General features: G+C 49.1%; 1 protein-coding gene across 16 annotated transcripts in view; it reads left to right on the forward strand.

The window, feature by feature from the left end:
* INPP4A (inositol polyphosphate-4-phosphatase type I A) overlaps positions 1 to 18693 on the forward strand; it is a 150701-nt gene that overhangs the window by 114648 nt on the left and 17360 nt on the right. For 9 of the 16 annotated variants that reach the window (XM_060608092.3, XM_060608082.3, XM_060608130.3 and 6 more), the window contains 4 exons: positions 2286 to 2383; positions 5636 to 5748; positions 9359 to 9513; positions 13696 to 18691. In XM_060608092.3, coding sequence (XP_060464075.3) covers positions 2286 to 2383; positions 5636 to 5748; positions 9359 to 9513; positions 13696 to 13876 — 547 coding nt within the window. In that variant the 3' untranslated portion in view covers positions 13877 to 18691. Of the gene's footprint in view, positions 1 to 2285; positions 2384 to 5635; positions 5749 to 9358; positions 9514 to 13695; positions 18692 to 18693 lie in introns of those variants that run through there. The other 7 variants (XM_078444402.2, XM_060608139.3, XM_060608174.3 and 4 more) reach the window with 1 other exon arrangement.

The following is an 18693-nucleotide window of genomic DNA, read 5'->3' on the forward strand; positions in this document are numbered from 1 at the left end:
CTTCTTTTGGCCAACAGTCTTCAGATGCAGCCATATACCCAGCCCTGTGTTTGGTGCTAGGGACACAAAGATGAGCCAGATGTGGTCTGTGTCCTCAAGAGACTTGGGCTGGTAGGAGAGAGATGTGGACACAAGGATGAAGATGAATACAGGGAGTAGGGGTCCTAACAGGAGACCCAGGGAGAGGGTGTGAGAGAGGGCTTCCTGGAGAGGCTGATGGTTAAATTGGGTTTTGAAGAGTAAGTAGGAGTTGGTCAGATGAGGAGGTGAAGGAAAGACCTGGCATCTCAAGCCAATAAGCCTGAGCAAATGCAGGTGGGGACAAACCATCGGGGGTGCTGAAGGCCAGGGTCCCAGACCAGGATGGGCAGCGGTGAGGTTAGAGAGGCCTGTATGCCAGGCTGAGAGCCATGCCTTGATTCTAAAGGCCTTTGTCTTGTAAACTCCCTCCAGGGTCCCCTACCAGGCAACAGGGAAGAGTCACATGTGCCCATGTGTGCAAGTGTGTGTGTGCACATATTTATGTGTGCTGGAGAGGAGGAGCGTTTGGGCATGTGTAATGACCTTCCACTAGTAGGTGAAAATCTTCCCTGTTGTATCATTACATCCATGTGGCATGTGTGTTTTAGAATTTAGAACATGTCTTATTCATGTGGGTTTTTAAAGCACTTGCTGTAAAGGGAATTTGGTCGCTAGGATGATGTGCCATCTTCCTGTTGGGCCTCTGGAAACCAATCACCCCTACATAGGTGTAGGTCACCCCCACTTAGCAAATGTGGTTGCTGGTGGGAGACATCGAAGAAGTTTGAGTAGAGCAGGACACAATCTCATCTACGTTTTAAGTGGTTCACTTATTGGCCATGTGCTGGAAAGATATGAGGGTGACAAGTGTGATGAGGAGGTTGTTGGAAAGTCCAGGCCAGAGGTGGTGAGCTGGGTCAGGCAGGAGTAGTACGGGTAAAGAAGGGGCAGACTGGAGGGCTATTTCAGTGGTGAAATGGAAGGTGTGGTTTGTAGTTACGCAGGGTATGAGAGAGATGGTGGAGAGAATAACAGGCTTCCAGGTTGGTGGTGAGGGGGTGTTTCCATCTACTGAGCCCAGAAACCAGGAAGAAGATCATGCTCAGGGACAGATGGGGGCCACCTTAAGCTGAGGCCACTAGCTCAGGAAGCAGAGACCTCTGAGGTGCGAGCAGAGCTGGAAGAACCCACTTCAGGGAGAGTGGGCAATATCAGGGGCCCGGTCAGGAGGTGTCCCAGGGAAGACGGTAATGCTCCCTGTGTCTGGCAGCTGCCGTTCTTGATGACTGCAAGAGCAGTTTCTGGCAAGGGCTGAGGCAAGGCCATGTCACAGTGAGCAGAGGGGCAGGTAGAGGAGGGTGAGACAGTGGGGATGGGGAAGACTTGGTGAGCGCAAGGTCTTTGCTCATTTATCTGCTTTTGGGACACTCTCCCCTCAGCTCATAAACAAGCCCAGCTCACTGTGTCCTGGGGCAGTCCCCGAGGGAGCAGGTGCCTAGAGGAAAAGCCATTGTGGGCATTGGGGTGAATGGACTGTGGTGGACCCACAGGAGGGAGTCCTGCTCTTTTAAGGGTGACATGGGATCGTGAAGAGGCTGATGTGCAGGGAAGTCCCTCAGCAGAGCAGTAGTGGAGCTGGACTGGGCATCCGGGCCTTAGACTTCAGAGCCTGCCAGTATTAATGACCATCTGGGGGTCTTTCTCAACGGTGACTTTCCTCTTCCTCTACCTTACACATCTGGCATGTCCTGGCTACCTGTGAGGCATGCACAGGATGAGTCTGCATAGAGAGAAGAGAGCTAGGGCCTCCCATACAGTCCAGGAGGAACAGCTAGTCGGGTGTGATTATTTAGTGGGCAGTGTGACTTCAGCTTCAAGTACAGGACTGTGTCCTCACATCCCAGCCAGAGCCCCATTGCCATCCCCTCTCCTAAGCACCCCAGGGATGGGAGGATGGGGACTCACAGTGAGTGGCTGTGAGAGGGGTTTCTGTGTATGCTGCACCAGGGTCTGGGACAGATGGAGTTCTGTAATCTTTTAGGCACATTTGTAACAAATGTGTGTGGTTCCTGCTAATGAAATGTATTTAAACATGTCACCAACACAGCAGAGATGACCGTATGCTTGGGAGGAGGGAAGTGGCTTAGAATATAGATGTGCACAAATAATGCTTGAGAGAATCCATGTTGTTAGCTTCAAGGCAGTTATGTTCATGCTGGAAGGAAGTGTCATTCACTAATGGTGTCCCCGTATGACCTCCGAAGGTTTGGTGATACGTCTTTACAAGAAGTTATCAATGTGGAAAGTTTGGTGCGGTTAAATTCCTACTTCGAGCAGTTTAAGGAAGTTTTGCCTGAAGATTGTAAGTATTTCTTCACTCACGGTAGGTTTCTTTTTCACCTGCTGTCTGTCTTGTGTCACCCTGGGTGTTTGAGCCTTTCCTGCCCACCAACCATTTGGATGCTGCATCCATGTGCACGACTCCTCCTTGGCTTCCCTGTCCCTCTGGAAGCCTGTTCATCTGCTCAGACTTTGCATGGTGTGAATCCCCACCCAGAGAAGCTTCCCTCAGGCCGCCGCCCTTGCTGATTCTTCTCTGGCCTGCCCGTTCTAACGCGAGGCTTTGTCACACGCTGTCCCAGTCCCTGGCGTGCATTGATGCCATGGTGCATGTTGTGCTCCTACTGGTAGGGCAGATGGGATCGCAGAGGCAGGGCCCCCACTCGGCCCCGCGCTGGTGTGAACTCCCCCTGCACCTGCATCTATATAGCACATAGAGTAAGATGCTGGGCAGACACTTATTGCCGTGGGGGGCGAGAGGGCCCCTGTCTGGGTGTCCCTGGAGGCAGTGGAGAGTGACAGTAGCCATCACAGCTGACAGCCCTCTCTGTGCTGCTGGACTCAGTCAAGAACCCAGGGTTAAGCACACTATGTGTACATGGGGAACTCTCTCCTGATGTCAACCCCGGTACATGTTTACTGAGCACCTGCCCCATATGAAGCACCACGGGACCCAGTGATGAAAGAGACTGGACCCTGCCTGGATAGGAATAGGCTCTGCCTGTCTGTGCTGGCACTGTCCCAGCCAGTAGGGGGGCACCCCCAGGTGAAGGAGGCAGACTCCAACCCTGGGTAACACCAGTGTCCTCTAAAGGGGACTGCCAAGAAGGGAAGATGTGAAAAGGCTTCATTTGCATTCCCGGATCACTGATGTGCCGGGGCGCTGTGCTGTGCTTTGCACACATTCTGCACTGACTCCCCATGATAGCACAATGAGGTAGGTGTTAGTTTTGGTCGCAGGGAAGAGTTAGCCTGGCTCTGAGGCTTGGCGCTTAGTGGGCGAAGGTGTCCTGTTAGGAGATGCTGTGTTACAAGGGACCGGGCTGGAGAGTTGACTTCAGGGATTCATCTCAAATCAGCTAGAGTGTGCTGATTGACTTGGAGGAGGGGTGCAGACCACCGGTGCAGTGTTTTCTCCCAGTGGAGGTGGCTTGGGAAGAAAAGGTTCAACAGACAAGCCAGAGAGAGAGTCCTTGGAAGCAGGAGAGAAGCAGTGTTACCTGGGCGCTGAAGGTGGGTGAGAGAAGGAGTGCCTGCTGACTTCTGAGGCTCATTCAGTGTGGTGAGGGCTGCAGCCAGAGCAAGTAAATGACTAAATGGTACTACCTCGATGGTCCACTCTTCCCAGAGATCGGAAGAGATGTTGAGATGGGCAGTGAGGGAAGGAGCTAGAGAAATACTGGCTGCAAGATGCAGGAGCAGCTCAGGACTACAGATTGGGGTTCTGCAGGGGTGGCAGTGTTCCCGTCAGGAAGGGGAAGAGAGTGGGCTGCTGTGGACAGGAGGAGATAAAGGATGTTCACGTCAGGCAGCATCAGTGTCCCCAGGTAACTACAGAAGTGCCAGCCCTCACTGTATGCTGGATTCACCAGGGAGGCTGGACAGTCCTGATGCCTGATTGGTGGGCGTCAGACGTTCCAGAAACTGCCCAGGTGACCAGGGTTGACAGCCGTAAGTCAAAGGATCCCCTGAGGCTTCAGCTGAAGGTCACCAGTACCTGGGCCTTCGAAAACCCCCAGATAGTGAGGCGTCCTCGTGTGCTTCAGCAGTGATCATAGTTGAAAGTTACAGATTTGTCAAATCCTTCCCAGGCCATCTACATACTTTACGTGGATTAGCTAACGTGATCCTCACAGCAGCCTTGGCAGGTGGGCCTGATTCCACACCATTTGACATTTGAGGATACCAAGGCAGAGGGTGAGTCCCCCAGTGAGGGAGCCCAGGCTGGAGCCCATATTCCAACTGCTGCAGGGGTCAGAGACAGTGCAGCCACCCAAGCTTGGACCAGAGGGACAGAGGCCATGCAGAGGATAGAGTGGGCACAGTGAGCCATGTGGTCAGGAAGTGGGAGTTCTGTGCTCAGCATCTTGGAGGGTGGCCTGTTTCCAGTGATGTGAGACCCCAGGAGATGTGCACATAGGCTGGTGATGAAAGTCAAGGAAGGGTGTGGCCTATAGGACAAAAGCAGCCCAGGTGTGGGCCTCTCCAGGGTGGGCCAGTAGCACTGGACCGTGAACTAGGATGCTGGGGAACAGCAACCCAGTGTGCCTTCAGCCCCAGGAGAATCGGGGCTCTGTGAGGCTGAGGAAGTGGAGCCCAACCAGTGAATACCTCCTAAGTCTGCTCAGTTCATCAGTGGACAGATGTGCTCTGAGTGGGGCCGTGGGGGCCTGGGGAAGAAGCTGCGGCCAATTTGGGGAAATAACATGCTATGTCTCCTCCAGGAGACAAGCTTGCCTCCTCTGGCCTCCCACAGCCTCCATCACAGACTGAGCCCTCACAGCGGGAGCCCTGTTTCCATGTCTGTTTCTGCCCCAGTCTCCTGATCATCATGGTGCTGGGCACATACCAGGTGCATGAAGTTATTAGCATAAGATCCTTGGTGCACCAGGGTGAGCTTGTGTGGTAGAAACTCTATGTGCAGCTGGATCTCAAAATTCCATGTGTTTGGTTTTAATTTGGGAATTCAAGCACCATGGCTGTTTTCCTTGGATAAGATCTTGAGGCTCTTCTCTTTTTCTCTGATGATCCTGGTGTTTGAAAATCCCAGGTTTCTTCGGTGAGGTGATCGGACTGATTTTCCGCTTCAAGTGGTCCTGGAAGGGCTGGAGACTGTCATGGTGGCAGAGGGAGGCTGTCAGAGTGGGTCACTCCAGAGTGGACATTCGGAGTGGACGTTCCCTAGGGCTTGCCAAGCCCACTCAGTGGTCGAGACCCACTGTCCTAAGTATCCTCTCCCTGTGGGGGCACTGAAGACCAGATGGATCATCTTAACTCCCTCCCACCCTGGATGACCCCATGTCTGTGCTCCAGCCTCACTGACAAGCTAAAAGAAGATGAGTGTTTGCGCTTTGCAGGTGGGCCTGAAGTGGCCTTGAAAGTTATTTAAGTGCTCTCCATGCCAGCAGCCAGGACCAATCCCTAAGCACATCCCCCCTTCTTGTTTAAGTCACACTACACTGTCAGCTTGGCCAGGAGCTCATGCCACAATGGCTCCCTTGGTCCGCAGTTCTGGGTGCAGCGCTGGCTCTCATGGACTCCTCCTGTCTTGCAGGCCTACCTCGATCTCGGAGCCAGACCTGCCTCCCAGAGCTGCTGCGATTTCTGGGCCAGAACGTACATGCCAGGAAGAATAAGAACGTCGACATTCTCTGGCAAGCTGCTGAGGTAGTAACCTCGTTATAGTGAGGGAAAGAATGTTATTGTTGCCCTTGTTGCCAAAAATAATTATATTAATAAATAAAAATCTCAGCCAGGAGTGGAGAGAGCAAATTTCTCCATATGGACACAGAAGAAAGTCACTGAATATGTCCAAAACTCTGAGAGACACTGAAAGTTTCCTGTGAGTTCATTACTTTAGGGCTGCCTGAATTCTGATAAGCTTGACACACACTCTCTCCCCTGAGACATTTAATAACCAAGCTGATGACAGTTGTCACCTTCAGAAGCCTCGGCGATCGATACCAGCTAAAACTCACTGCCGACTGCATCTTTTAATAGGTTCAAAAGTAGACCATAGTGACCTTGGCAATCTCTTTTCACACAGTATTTTTTGTACATTGCAGTTTGGATCTCCTCTTTTCCTAAGCACTTAGACTTCTGGTATATTCTCATAAAAGTAATTGTGTAGCTTCATAGTTAGCCTTTCACTCTCCCCTGTTAAAGAGGCACTGGGACCTGCACGCGTACACTCAGGAGCACGAGTGATCCCCAGAGGGCATTCCAGCTCCCAGCCTGGCCTGAGCACAGGGGAGGGATGGACACACGCCCTTCTGCTTCTGGAGGAGGAGTAGACACCGCACTGCTCACTCACACCCGGTTACCCCCCAGTTCACAGATCCCAAGTAGCAGGAGGGCTGTCCCCTGCTGCCAGTGGCTTTCCAGAGCAGCCCATTCCAGCGCTTTCCTGTTCTCCTCATTGGGAAGGGTCTCTTCCACTGCAGCAGACGGTCTCAGCTGGCCATGCCGGTTGCCGGCTGTTTGGTAGACCCTGTGTTTTCGAACCTGTCTTCATGGAGCCCTCTCTTTGAACATGCCCCACTCTGTGCCTTTGTTAGTAGCTGTGGCCACTGATGCCTCTCTGTTGAATGCAGCTGTGAAGAGTGGACGCTCCCCTCTGTATATTAATCTGTTCATTGAGCCTTTCAAGTGCCCCAGCTGGGAAGACTCTGTTCATGACAACTGTGGGCTGGGGAGCTCCCCTTTCTGGGCCAGACTGCCCGTGGAATCTTTTCACAACAGAACACATTTTGAGGCACTGAGTGACAGGAAGACAGGATATGTTTCAAATATCCTCCTGGTTCTGGGGCCTCACCTGCCCTTGCTTGCTCAGGCTGGGCCCAGCAAATAGGGTGTAGGGTGGGCTCCTGGGTGCTGGGGTGCCTCTGCAGCAGGCTCCTTTAAGGCAGAGGAGCCCCTTACTTTCTTTTAGTATGTTTTAGGGGGCTGCCCCTTGGCTGGCTGTGACAAGCCTGTTACACAGGTATCTTTGCAAGACTTCAGACACAGAGCAAGCCTTTTCTCACATGACACAGAGGCCAGGGGGTGACAGCCCAATCCTCTACAGTGGCACAAGGCAGGCACCCCCCTGATTCACTCTCCTTAGAACAAGCATGCAGATGGCTTTACATCTGACAGTGGGTGCCGAGACCTGTTTGGGAACTGGGGTTCTGTTTTCCTCTCTCTAGACCATAGAAAAATCATTAGCTATGGCAATGATCCACCATCCTCTGTAACCAGGTCCCAAAAGCAGCCCGTGCAGTCCCATAGTTTTTGTTCCCAGCAGGGGTTCAATGTACAGATTCAGAGGTGGAAAAGTCTCAGCAGCCCTTGGACACATCACTTCTTATATTTTCCAGCTGGGGAGAACAGATATTTGTGCAATGCCAAGTCACTATGGCCAATTTGGCCAGAGCTGCCCTCCTTTTCTAGGTCTTATTTATTTTCACTTCTGTGTATAATAAGAGGTCCCTGGCTAAACAGTTAGGATATCATTGGTCAGGTCTAGGCCCTCATTTTGTGGATGGGGAGACCAGCCAGAGCTCTCAAACTGGCTGATGGCCCCCTAGAGACTGGAACCTGGTGCTACAGATCGCCCTGTTGGGCAAGAATGCACCTTTGGTCACCCCTGCCTGCCTTCTGGAGTTTCATTTTAGTTATGGATGCACCATTTATGAATGTAAGTGCTTACTACACATTTCTGGTTCATGAACTCTGCAGTCTGTAGAATTTAGTGAGCAGGTGTACATTCACCCTCACCTCGTCAGTTACGGTTTTATGCATTGGGATTATATCACTCTTCAGCAAGCTTAGGGGATGCTTAGGGTCTTTTTTTTCCCCCTTAAAAATTTTTTGTCTATTCTCAAAAGAAGGCTGTTTTCCTCCAGATGGCCTTGGCTGAACTCGTTTCAGCATCTTCTCTTTTGTCTTTCTCTAGACACAGTGCTTAGGACCATACTGTGTTCTCTACCTAGAGGCATTCCTGACAGTGGCTACATGTTCTTGGCTTTGAGAAGCAGGTGTGGTGCTGTCTCCAGGGCAGTCTGCAGTGGCTCTGATATTTCTCTGGAGTGTGACAGGGTTTTGGAGCCCACTGTCATCTAGCTTTGATTTTTCACTAACTGCGAGTATTGTTGTAGAGGTGCAGTACCTGGTACAGGTCCACAGCCCCTTACCTGAAGCTCTTGTGAGTAGATGTTTTGTAATTCACAGTTTCTGTATTTTAGAAAGGTGATATGGTATACAGTTGTGCATATATGTGTAATACAGTGGCACATCCCCTTTGGTTAATGTGGTACATATATATGATTGAACGTAACTGGGAGAGTCTGGGGCAGTGCTCTGGAACTAAACTCGTTAATATTGCTTTATTGTAAAGTGTGAATATTTATACAAAATGGGTTAAATGAAGATTATAAATAGTCTCACATTGGCTCAGATATGGTCATGCTGCCAAATGAAGTTGCTGTAAACTTAAATTTTTTTTTAATTTTAGGGCTTTCAGCATTTGGGGAATGTGTACCTGGAATTATATCTAGTGGTTCAAAGAAAATGCCCCCAAAAGCCCTTCTTGTGGAAAAAGAAGGTGCCCTGGGGCAGCCTTTTTTCAGCTAGGAGGCTGCCCCACCGTGAGCCCCCGACTTGTGAAGGGAGAAGCACACTGGCACCTAACCCCATGCTTGGCCCTGAGTGAGGCGGAGGATGGCCTGTGGGGCCTGCTGGTCAGGAGGTGGCAAAGGGGAAGCTCTTCTGAGCTCTTCCGGTCTATGCGGGGGGCATGAAGAGAGTAGAGACAATGGGTCTATGCTATGCCTTCCAGAAAGCCCTGGAAACTTGGCCAGGGGCTGGGCATCCTGTGAGATGCTCTGACCTCCTGGGCTGGTCTTTGCTGCCCTGCTCTGCTAAGGGCCTGCAGCAAAGGCCTGAATGTGACGAAATGGCCTGGGCACAGTTTGGAAGAGGACAGCTGGTAAGGTCAGTGAACAGACAGTGATGCCCCAGAAAATAAGGGAGTCTGGGCCTTGAAGGAGTGGCCTGGGGGGTAGGGAGTCACACGAGGGACTGCCAGGGATGAGAGGAGGTCCCATGGGCAGTGACTTCATTTCTGCTGCTAGCTCTGGCAGAACATAGAGTCAGGGAGCAGAAGCAGAGGGAACGCTGACCCTGGGAGTTGGCATTGCCACACGCTGCCGTTGGCCATCCGAAGCCTGTGTCCCGCGCGAAGCATGTTTACATTCTGCAGTCTCCCTCTGAGCACAGCTTGTGTTCCTCTTGGCAGATCTGCCGCCGCCTTAACGGGGTCCGGTTCACCAGCTGCAAGAGCGCCAAGGACCGCACGGCCATGTCGGTGACTCTGGAGCAGTGCCTGATCCTGCAGCACGAGCACGGCATGGCCCCACAGGTGTTCACCCAGGCCCTGGAGTGCATGCGCAGGTGAGTCCCGCTGCCCAGGCCGCCCGCCCCGCCTCCCCTGGGCTCCGTGTAAACTGCAGATGAGCCGGCCCTGCCGGGGCTCCCCCTGCCCAAGTCCCCTTGACTCCACCTGGCATGCTCTAGTTTGACTTTGGAAAATTCACTGATGTCTGCCAAGTCAAACTGTTGGCACTTTCAAATTGAGACCGTGTTCTCTCCTAAGTCCAGGGGGACAAGAGAGCTAGCAGTGTCTGTGAGCAGGACTGCTCTGAAGTCAGATGACCTCGGGGCAAGCTTAGGTGTCAGGAGGTTGCCGAGGGGACTCACGTGCAGCCGTGTGGAAGTCCTTTGGCACACGGCTCCCCCTGCCTTGCCCCCGCCTTGCTGCGGCTGGAAATTAGGGCCAGAGCTTCCTCAGCAGGCATCTGCTGTTTCCACCGTGCACATATCTATCCCCTTTCAAACTTGAGTGAAGAAAACGCGTCTGCAGGTTGCACCGGTTTGCTCTGCTTCTTCTCTAGCCATCGACACAGTTTGCTTTTCTTAGCAAAGTGTCAAATGAGTGTTTTATGGTAACAGCAGCAGCCCCCACTTGTCCGTGTGCCGTGGCGACATCACCCTAATGATGTTCTGATTCTGAGGCAGCAGGCGTGTTTGCAGAATGAAACCCGGGACTAAAAACTGTCTACTGTTGATCGATGCCTTGTTTCAAGCACTGCTGGGGAGCACCTTACCTCACATACCAAAAGAAAGGATAAGAAACCTGGTTTTCCCGTCTCCTTCAATGTAGCCACCAATGCTGTCCAAGTCTCGTTCCCAACGGTCACTCCTACTGAATGTTCTGTATCGTTTGTCCTCTCACCAAATTCTTTAAAGCGTTCAATTCTCTTATCCTTTCTGTATGTTTCTACTGTTTGACCTTCTCACAATAATGCACAAAAGTGATGCCTGAGCTCCTGCCTCTTGATAATCGCATTTTGTAGAAATGGAATTGTGTTTTCCCTGTTTTGTCTTCCCCCAGTCCTACAGACCTCTTTGTTTCCTTGGGGCTTTGTTTCCTTCCGCTGAGCCTCAGGGAAGCAGTGGAGACTCTTGAGACCCCTGCTTGGGCACCCTTGACTAAGGACCTGTCCTCACGGCCTGCCCTTCAGGCTCAGCATCCTTGATGCCATGGGGCTGGGGGGGCCTGGGATTCCAGCCACATCTGCACCCTCTTAGCTGCCAGGTGATGGGAGGGACCTCTCTGGTGAGATGCAGACCTCCACCAGAGAAGAAACATGAAAAATAGAAGGGAGATACCTGTGGTTGTCAGAGCAAAGATGAGGATCAGGTCCACTTAGTAAACCAGGCCCTGAGTCAGGTGTACAGTTGATGTGTAGACATCTATCCAGTCTCGGCCTCTGGAACAGATATGATGAAAATAATTCATTCTGACCATATCTGAGCACAAAGGTCTCAGGAGACCAGGGAGAACGGGGCTCTTTGAAAGACACAGGGGCTGCCACATCTGCTGACCTGTGGCCCACCATGGGGCTGAGTGGGCAGTACCCACATGTGCACAGATCACCTGTTGTGGTTTTCAGTGCACACAGCAAATTTTTATAACTTTTATCACATAGAAATGGGTACCCCTTGTAGCAAAATTTAAAAATACGGATAAGCCCCTACACCAGTTGTTCTCACACTTCCCCCCCAAAATTCTCCATATTCCTACTATTAACAAGAAACGGTGCTAACATTTGATGCTGACTCTGTCAGACATAGTCACATACATACACATACATGCAGGTGTGAGTGTGGTTAATGCACACGTTGGTTAATCAAGTCCCTAAATAGTGAACAAAACACATGTGTGCGCCAACAAATGCAATTATATTTGCAGTTATGCCTGTTGTTTTAGCCTACTTTTTTCATTTAACTGCTTGTGAGCACTTTCTCAGGTTAACAAATAGAGACCTTGCCATTTTCATTACATCATAATTATCCAGTTTGCTGTCATGGAATATTTAAGCTATATGTGGTTTTCAGCACCTTAAGGGTGTGGCGAATAGCCTTATGTACGCACCTGTTCACATTTGCCGCATTGATCCCTCACGTTAGAAAGTATACACCTTTGTAGGGCTTTTAATACAAATTGCCACACTCCCACCCGCTGTCCCGAATGCCTGCTCGTCCACCCTCTGGGTGTTGTCATACCTGTTACTCGTCCGGGCGCTTCTGACTCTGAAGTCGGTGTTGCTTTCCTGTATGCCAGGTGGGGACCCTGCGTCCCGAGTAGGGAAGGACCTTCCTCCCTGGGCCTCCCTCTGCCTCTCTAAAGCCCCCACTCAGCTCCAATTATGGAAGTCTTTTTAAAGATTCCTATTTATGTTTTTCTGAATTTTCTAAAATCTCTGTAGTAATGATGTATTACCTTATAATCATGTAAGATACTATTACATAAGAACCAAGGTTGGTCCCGGCCGCCTGCACCCTGGGACCCTCAGGACCCAGTAGCCCCAACAGCCTGGACGCCATGCTCACTGCCACCTGTCTGCCTGACCACACTGCAGCTCAGGCTGTCACCGCATGTGGTTGTTTTTAGGTGATTTTTTGGATTATCCCCTGTGGGGAAGGCATGAGTCTATTTGTAGACAGCAAGCCTGAGGTGGCCAGGTCGCTAGCCAGTAGTTCTGGCTGCAGTGTGGCCAGAACCTGTGGCTCAGCCAGGGGCTGGAAGGAGGCAGCAGTAAACACTGGCCATGCCTTGAGTGGAGGAATGCATTTTGGTTCTCTTGCTTTCTCGCTTGCATCTTACCAGATAGAAGAGTAGAGCATGTGGGCAAGGGTGCAGGGTGGGGAGAGGGGGTGGAGTCAAGGGGCAGAGCTGACACTCGGGCTGTATTTCTCCCAGAGGTCCAGGGTGAGCAGTGGCCAGTGCTGTGCTAGCAAATGTTTAACAACCAGCCCCCCCCCCCCCCCACCAAAAAAAATAGTGTTTGCCAATTTCTGTGGCATAAATCCTCCCACTGGGGCTGATTTCGAGCTACCAGTGTGATACCATGGAACATGGAGCTGGGAAGAGATTCGTACACTCGGCTCTTGTGAGCCACTGCCAGCTCACCGCCCATGGTGCCCCTCTGTCCCCAATCCGGAGGCTGAAACTCACAGAGCAGGCCTTCTTAAGTAGCCACAGTGACACTCCCCCACCCCCGAGACTGCCCTGGCTGCGAATGTGACAGTCAGTCAGTGCTCACATTGGAAAGAGGCCCCAGTCAGAATGGCACATCCCAGCAGAGCCGTTCTAGGGCTTCCAGGTTCTTCTGGGAAAGCCCGGGAGGTCTCTGTTTGAGGAAGGACCCCATGCTCCTCATCTCTGCGTGGATCCTCTCAGGCCACCTGCTGTGTCCCAGCGTCTCTGCTTCTGTGTCACTGTTGCCACTTTGGTGGACAGTCATAGAGGATGTGGTTCCAGAACCATTGCACCTCAGTGTATTTTTTCTGTGACAACCTAAAGGGGGAGAAAACCCAAAACTTCCAATGTGAGCTCGGGTGGATTCCATTCTCGGGGATCACCCCGTAGAGCAGTAACTCGGATAGTCGGGGACACCAGCAGCTCATGCCCTGCCACTGCTTAGCCTGACAGCCAGGATGAGTCTGAGGAGGGCTCTGCCTTTGACTGATATTTGAGGTAAATGGTCATTGTTCGGATGGTCCATCAAGAGGCAGCTCTGGCAGTCAGTGGCACCGCCCCCTGCTCAGGCATCTGTGAGAAGGTCAACCCCCCTCCCCTCAATGGTTCTTCATGTTCAGCTTGCGTTTTGGAACCCATGTCTTGGCAGCATGTGAGAGCATGGCAGGGCAGCATGGAGTCGTGCTTGGCCGGCCGAGAGAGGGTGAACATGGAAAACCATTTAGTCAACCTACATGTGTTTGTTTTTGGTAGACGACAGTATTTTTTTCTTATTTTCACTTCTCTTTCTCTCCTTTCTCCTTGTGACTGTGCTGGTTTTGTTTTGGTATTCCTTCCACACCCTTTTCTGCATATCATCTTTCCTTTCTGTTGTGGCTTCATCCCATTTTTTTTTTTTTAATCTTACCATTTGGTTCTCCTCTTTTTTCCATACTTTTGATAAAATCCATTGCATGTATCTCTCTTTTTTTTTTTTTTAATTTCCTTTGCCTTTTTCTTTTCCTTTCTCCCAAACTTTTTCCTTTTCACAGCATTGGAACACGGGAGGTAGTCACCCAGAAGAACTTGAGCGGCCTGGTGCCCATCCGAGACTTAAGACTAGACCCCAGCCTCCTCTGTTCCATCCCTTTGTTAGCCTTGAGCCCCAATTTACTGATTGTGTGGCTCTTCCTGAGCATAGCATACCTGGTGACCAAATTACGTTGCAAATGAGTATCATTACAAAAAATCAGTAATAAGTCACAGGAAAAACAAAAGTGCCAGAATATGTCCAGCCACCTGTGTACCTAACTGGACAGAAGGAATGTGTCAAAGCGTGGTCTGCCAAGAAATATCTCATGCCTTACAGTTTGATGTTTTGTTGTTCTGAACTGTAAATACCTGCCAAATTATTTCACCAAGAGGACTTGTTCATTTAATTTCCGTAGAGTTTTCAGTGCTTGTAACACATTCTTACAGGGCCCTGTCACTGTATTGTTTAGCTGGCCTGGAATTACTTGTACCAAATCTCTCACCTTCTGATGTAAAGCTATTTATTACCTGTATATCTCATGTGCCGTGTTTCTGAGAGAAGCGAATTCTGTCTGGAAAGAATTTGTATATTTGATACTATTCTTTAATGTACTGCTAAACTTTCCTTTCCTTTTAAAGAGAAATGAAAAGGATAGATGCTTTATAACTGGCTCTTCAAGATAAACCTATTTAATAGGACATGTACTTTCTGCTTTCATTTCAAAGCGTAGTCCCTGAACTCAGAGTAGCAAACACTTTGCAGAACCGTTCCATTCCTTGCTTGTGTTCATGATTTCCAGTCCAAGACGACACAAAACTGTGACTGTAGTAGCACATTGTACCAAATCGGGCACATCCAAGTAATGCTGCATGTGACTTTACATTTACTCTTTTAAATCTCTAAGGATCACTAAACTGACTCCAGGAATGAACGCATACAGAAACAAAAGGCTGTTCAAGTGATAGACATTTATTTTTCTTGAAGCAGGATTTTTACATTTAAAACATTGCATCTTTAGTTACAGATTAAAGTCCAGACATCTTTTTCTTAGAAAGCAAATGTGATTCATAATAATAAGCAAAAATCAAAGGAAAAATGACCCATAAAATGAGGCCTAACCTTTGGGCATTTGTGACAGATGGAACTGTGAGAAAGAAGGAGTTGCTTTGGTTTCTGCTATTAGCGCTCTCTTGGTGTAACACGGCAATGTCCAGGAAATGGGATGGTTGGTAAGCCTAACTTTTACATTCGCCAGAAGGGTAGTTGAACATCTGTAAAGGTAATACATTAAATGAAGGGGAATTCCACAGATTTTCTATAAGAAATACTCAGTGGCTTCTCTGTTTTCTAGTTCAAATTATGTCATACTTCTGTTTTTGACCGCCAACCAGTTCCCCACACACTGTAGTTTATGAAAGTGGATTTCTTTTTACCAGTCTAGAAACACTGGAGTGAATTGAGAGAAGCTGTCTTTCCCAAAACTCTTTACTCATTTGTGCCCACAAACCCAGTTTACCACAAAATCTGGCCTCCCTAGACCCTCCCCAAGATGTCCAGAACTTACCCTAGGACTCCTCTGGTTTGCCATCAGTTCTGAGTCTACTAATTGTAGAAGCAGTTAGCATGAAAAATGATAGATTCAGACTTTAAATTCTAAGATAGAAGACTGTCCTCGCACCGCTGGGAGGCCCTTCTTCCCCAGACCCCCTGAGCACTGCTGGAGCCCCAGGGCAGGGCTCCTGCCTGTAGGTGGAGCCAGTCTTCTCACAGGTACAGTGTGGCCACTCTGTCTTTTCTAGAACAACTGAGGTGACCATTCCATGGCATAGCTCCTGACATCCTTCCCTAGGGAGTCTCTCCGTATGCCAACACAACACTGGTCACTGTCTAACCTGTGATTCTTTGAGAGGTGTGTTCACCTCCTGCCTCCTTCAAACTGAGGCATGTGCATCAGTGCTCCGAGGCCATTTTATTTACACTATATGAATGGGAGAAAGCAGAGTCTGCAGGCCCTTTCAGCTCCCATTCCAGGCTTCCCAGTCCTGCTCTGGCTCAAGTGCTCCTGATACCCCACGGTGGTGACACGTGCTTGTGCCCACCTCCAGGCCTGGCAGAGATTGCGCCCAGGTGAGGGAGGCCCTTCTGATTACAGAGAGTGTCCTCTCCGCTTCCCAGGCCCATGGGTGTTCCTGTGCCAATCCCCAGAGCCCCTTTCCAGGAACCCCCACCCAGCAAGGGGAGGCCGTGGCCTCTGAGGGGGCCTTGTGGACAGCCCGGCCTGCTCCTCGCTGCCATGGCGCCAGCCAGGCCTTCCTGCCTCATGTAGAATTGGCTGCTAAGTTGACAGAGAAATAAGTTGGACAGGGTTCTTTGTCTCTTCAGGGGCTGAGTCAAAAGGCAGTACATTCTACCTGTATGCTTGTGAGGGTAGCACAAGAAAGGACACCAGGAGGTCAGCCTAGGCTGCGAATTGTTGTTGTTGTTTTTCTTCAGAACATCTGAGGAAAGAGACTCTGTATGCTCGCCCTTTGTGTGCTGAGTTTTAGTATCACTAAGGCTTTTTACTTACGAAGTCAGACTAAATACATACGTCTTTTCTGCTTTAGTGAGAAATAGGCTGGATGAAACAAACATGGGAAGATGATTCAAGAAAGGGGAGTCTGGTACTTCATGATGATGGTTTTCAGGCTGCCACTGAGGTGATACTGGCTCTGGACGGGACACGGTCAGTGGCTGCCAGCACTAGATATTCAGGATCACTAAGACCCTAGTGCGTTCAGATGGGTTCTAAAGTGGAAGATCCACACCAGAAAGGGAAAACCAGAGGACTCCCTAGAACCAGTTGTCATTTGGGTTTCCATTCTAATTTCTCATTCAAAAAATGGATGTCCTTGAAATAATTTACCTATAGAATAAAAACAATCGGGGAGCTTTGAAATAATTAAATCCCTCTTTCTAAACTCTACCCAAGACCTTCTCAAAGTGTGCTGTTGACAACTAAAAACTATGCAGCCAATGTGATCTATAGAAGTGTTCTACCTTAGGACAGGAGGCTGGCAGTGGGGAGCCTTCTCAGTGGGGAGTGCCAGTTAGCACGGCACGCCCTCTCCTCTCTGCACATAGCAGCCTCCAGCATTAGTGCCAGAGCTCATGCAAACATGTGATGACAGTGTCTACGTGCCATCAGCCTCACCCAGGCAGATTTGGTAAATTCAAAATATTTGAGAAAAGTAAATACGATGTGCTTTAGAAATTAAATTGCATTGAAAGTGTAATCTTGATTACAATTTCGTGTGTAACGAATTCAGCCAGTTAACCCGGTAATTATCTTCCTTAACATATGTAAATAAAAGATAATGTCCGAGTGGACAAATTATTCTTCTTCGCTCCTCAAAGCAGTTCGGCATTTAATAGTGATAGGTGGTGTTTGAAAAGTGTGTGCATTTGTATATAAATAGAGAAGCCATATCTGAAATAGTTTGATAATGTGAGAGCTTCCAAAGATTAAGACTAACTGTGCATAGGAACTTATAGCTTCTGCTTTAAATGGAATTATATTTTTATCCGATTACTGGATGTTAGACAAACATGATCATTATTGATTCTAGGGCCTCCCTGCTCGTCTGGCCTAGGCTTTCAGCTCTGATGACACACGTCTCGCTGAGGGCTTGAGGCTCTGGTGACAAGGAAGCATAGCTGAGTTACTAAATTACTTAATAACAAATCAGGTGGATACTTTTCTAAAATACCTGAGCTTATCTTTTGAATAAAATTACTGTCTTACCAAAAATATTTTACATGTTCTTGATAATAAGACTGTCATTTTCACTTTAAAAGGCTTGAGCAGTTGCCACTGATATTTTTTTAAAATGCATGACATAATGGTCTTCATAAAATTTGAAATATTTTTTTTAAATCACTATTTCTTGGTAACTCCAAATTTTACATCTCATAAATGGGGATTTTTGTACTGAATTTGATAACTAGTTGACTTAATTGCTAGTCTTCGAATAATACAAAAATGTAAAGTTGTACTGTGCTTATAGGAAGCCGTTTATATTTAGAATTGCTTTTTCCTGTTAATTTGGTGTCTACAGCAGACCATTTCCCAAAGAACTCCCCTGATGCTCTCATTTGGGAACGAATGTGAGGCCTGCCTGATGTCTCATCCTCCTGTTCAGCATTTGCTCTGCCCACTGGGTTGCCATGACAACCCTCCATCCAGTACAGCTGGGGATGGTGCTGGTAGCCGGTTCTCTAGGGAAGGGCACCTGTGGGCTCTCACTGGCTCTGCGGCACCCCTGTGAGAGGTGACCACAATGAGGACAGCCTGCCTAGAGAAGGTGACTGGCTACCACGGGGAGATCTCAGTGGGATGACTCCTTCATGACATGTCTAGCCCTGATGGCTGTGCAGACCCCTCGTGCCACCACTGCATGAGCCCACTGATTGCTCTGTACCCAGGACAGCTGCCTCCTCATTGGGGACGGCATGTTAGAGCAGCCTTCTCGGCCAGATGGCTTTGCTACATTCTGCAAGGAAAATGAGCATTTTCAATTTGAGGTGACTCATAGCTGTTGCTAATAAGAAAAATGCAGCTCTTTAAAAGCTTTGGTAAGAGTAGCAATATTTCTTTTTCCATTTAATTTGTGACATAACAGAACCTTTGAACTGCAAATTATGATAGAACCCTCAAATTACTGGACATGAAAACCATTACGTGAAAACCATCAACTTAAAACCACAAGTTTGCTTCTACTTAGATACAGTGCTGCCTCTGGAAATGCCAGGCTCACAGCCCCATACAGCATGTGTCCATCTCTGTGCTTCTTAGTTGCCTTCCTTGTTTAGAAGCCCGCCATCTTGCGTGCGTATTGTTGTAAATGAGTCCGGCACCCATTTGAATTAATCAACATTTTTTTTAATGCTATGAAAATAATCAATTCATTTCATTTTAGTTTAAGTCTTTTCCTTTTTCCTTTTTTACTGCTGTCATTTCTTGTGCTTGTTTTTTTCC

The sequence above is a fragment of the Panthera onca genome, chromosome A3 (assembly GCF_046562875.1).
Source record: "Panthera onca isolate mPanOnc1 chromosome A3, mPanOnc1 haplotype 2, whole genome shotgun sequence".
Classification (NCBI taxonomy): Eukaryota; Metazoa; Chordata; class Mammalia; order Carnivora; family Felidae; genus Panthera; species Panthera onca.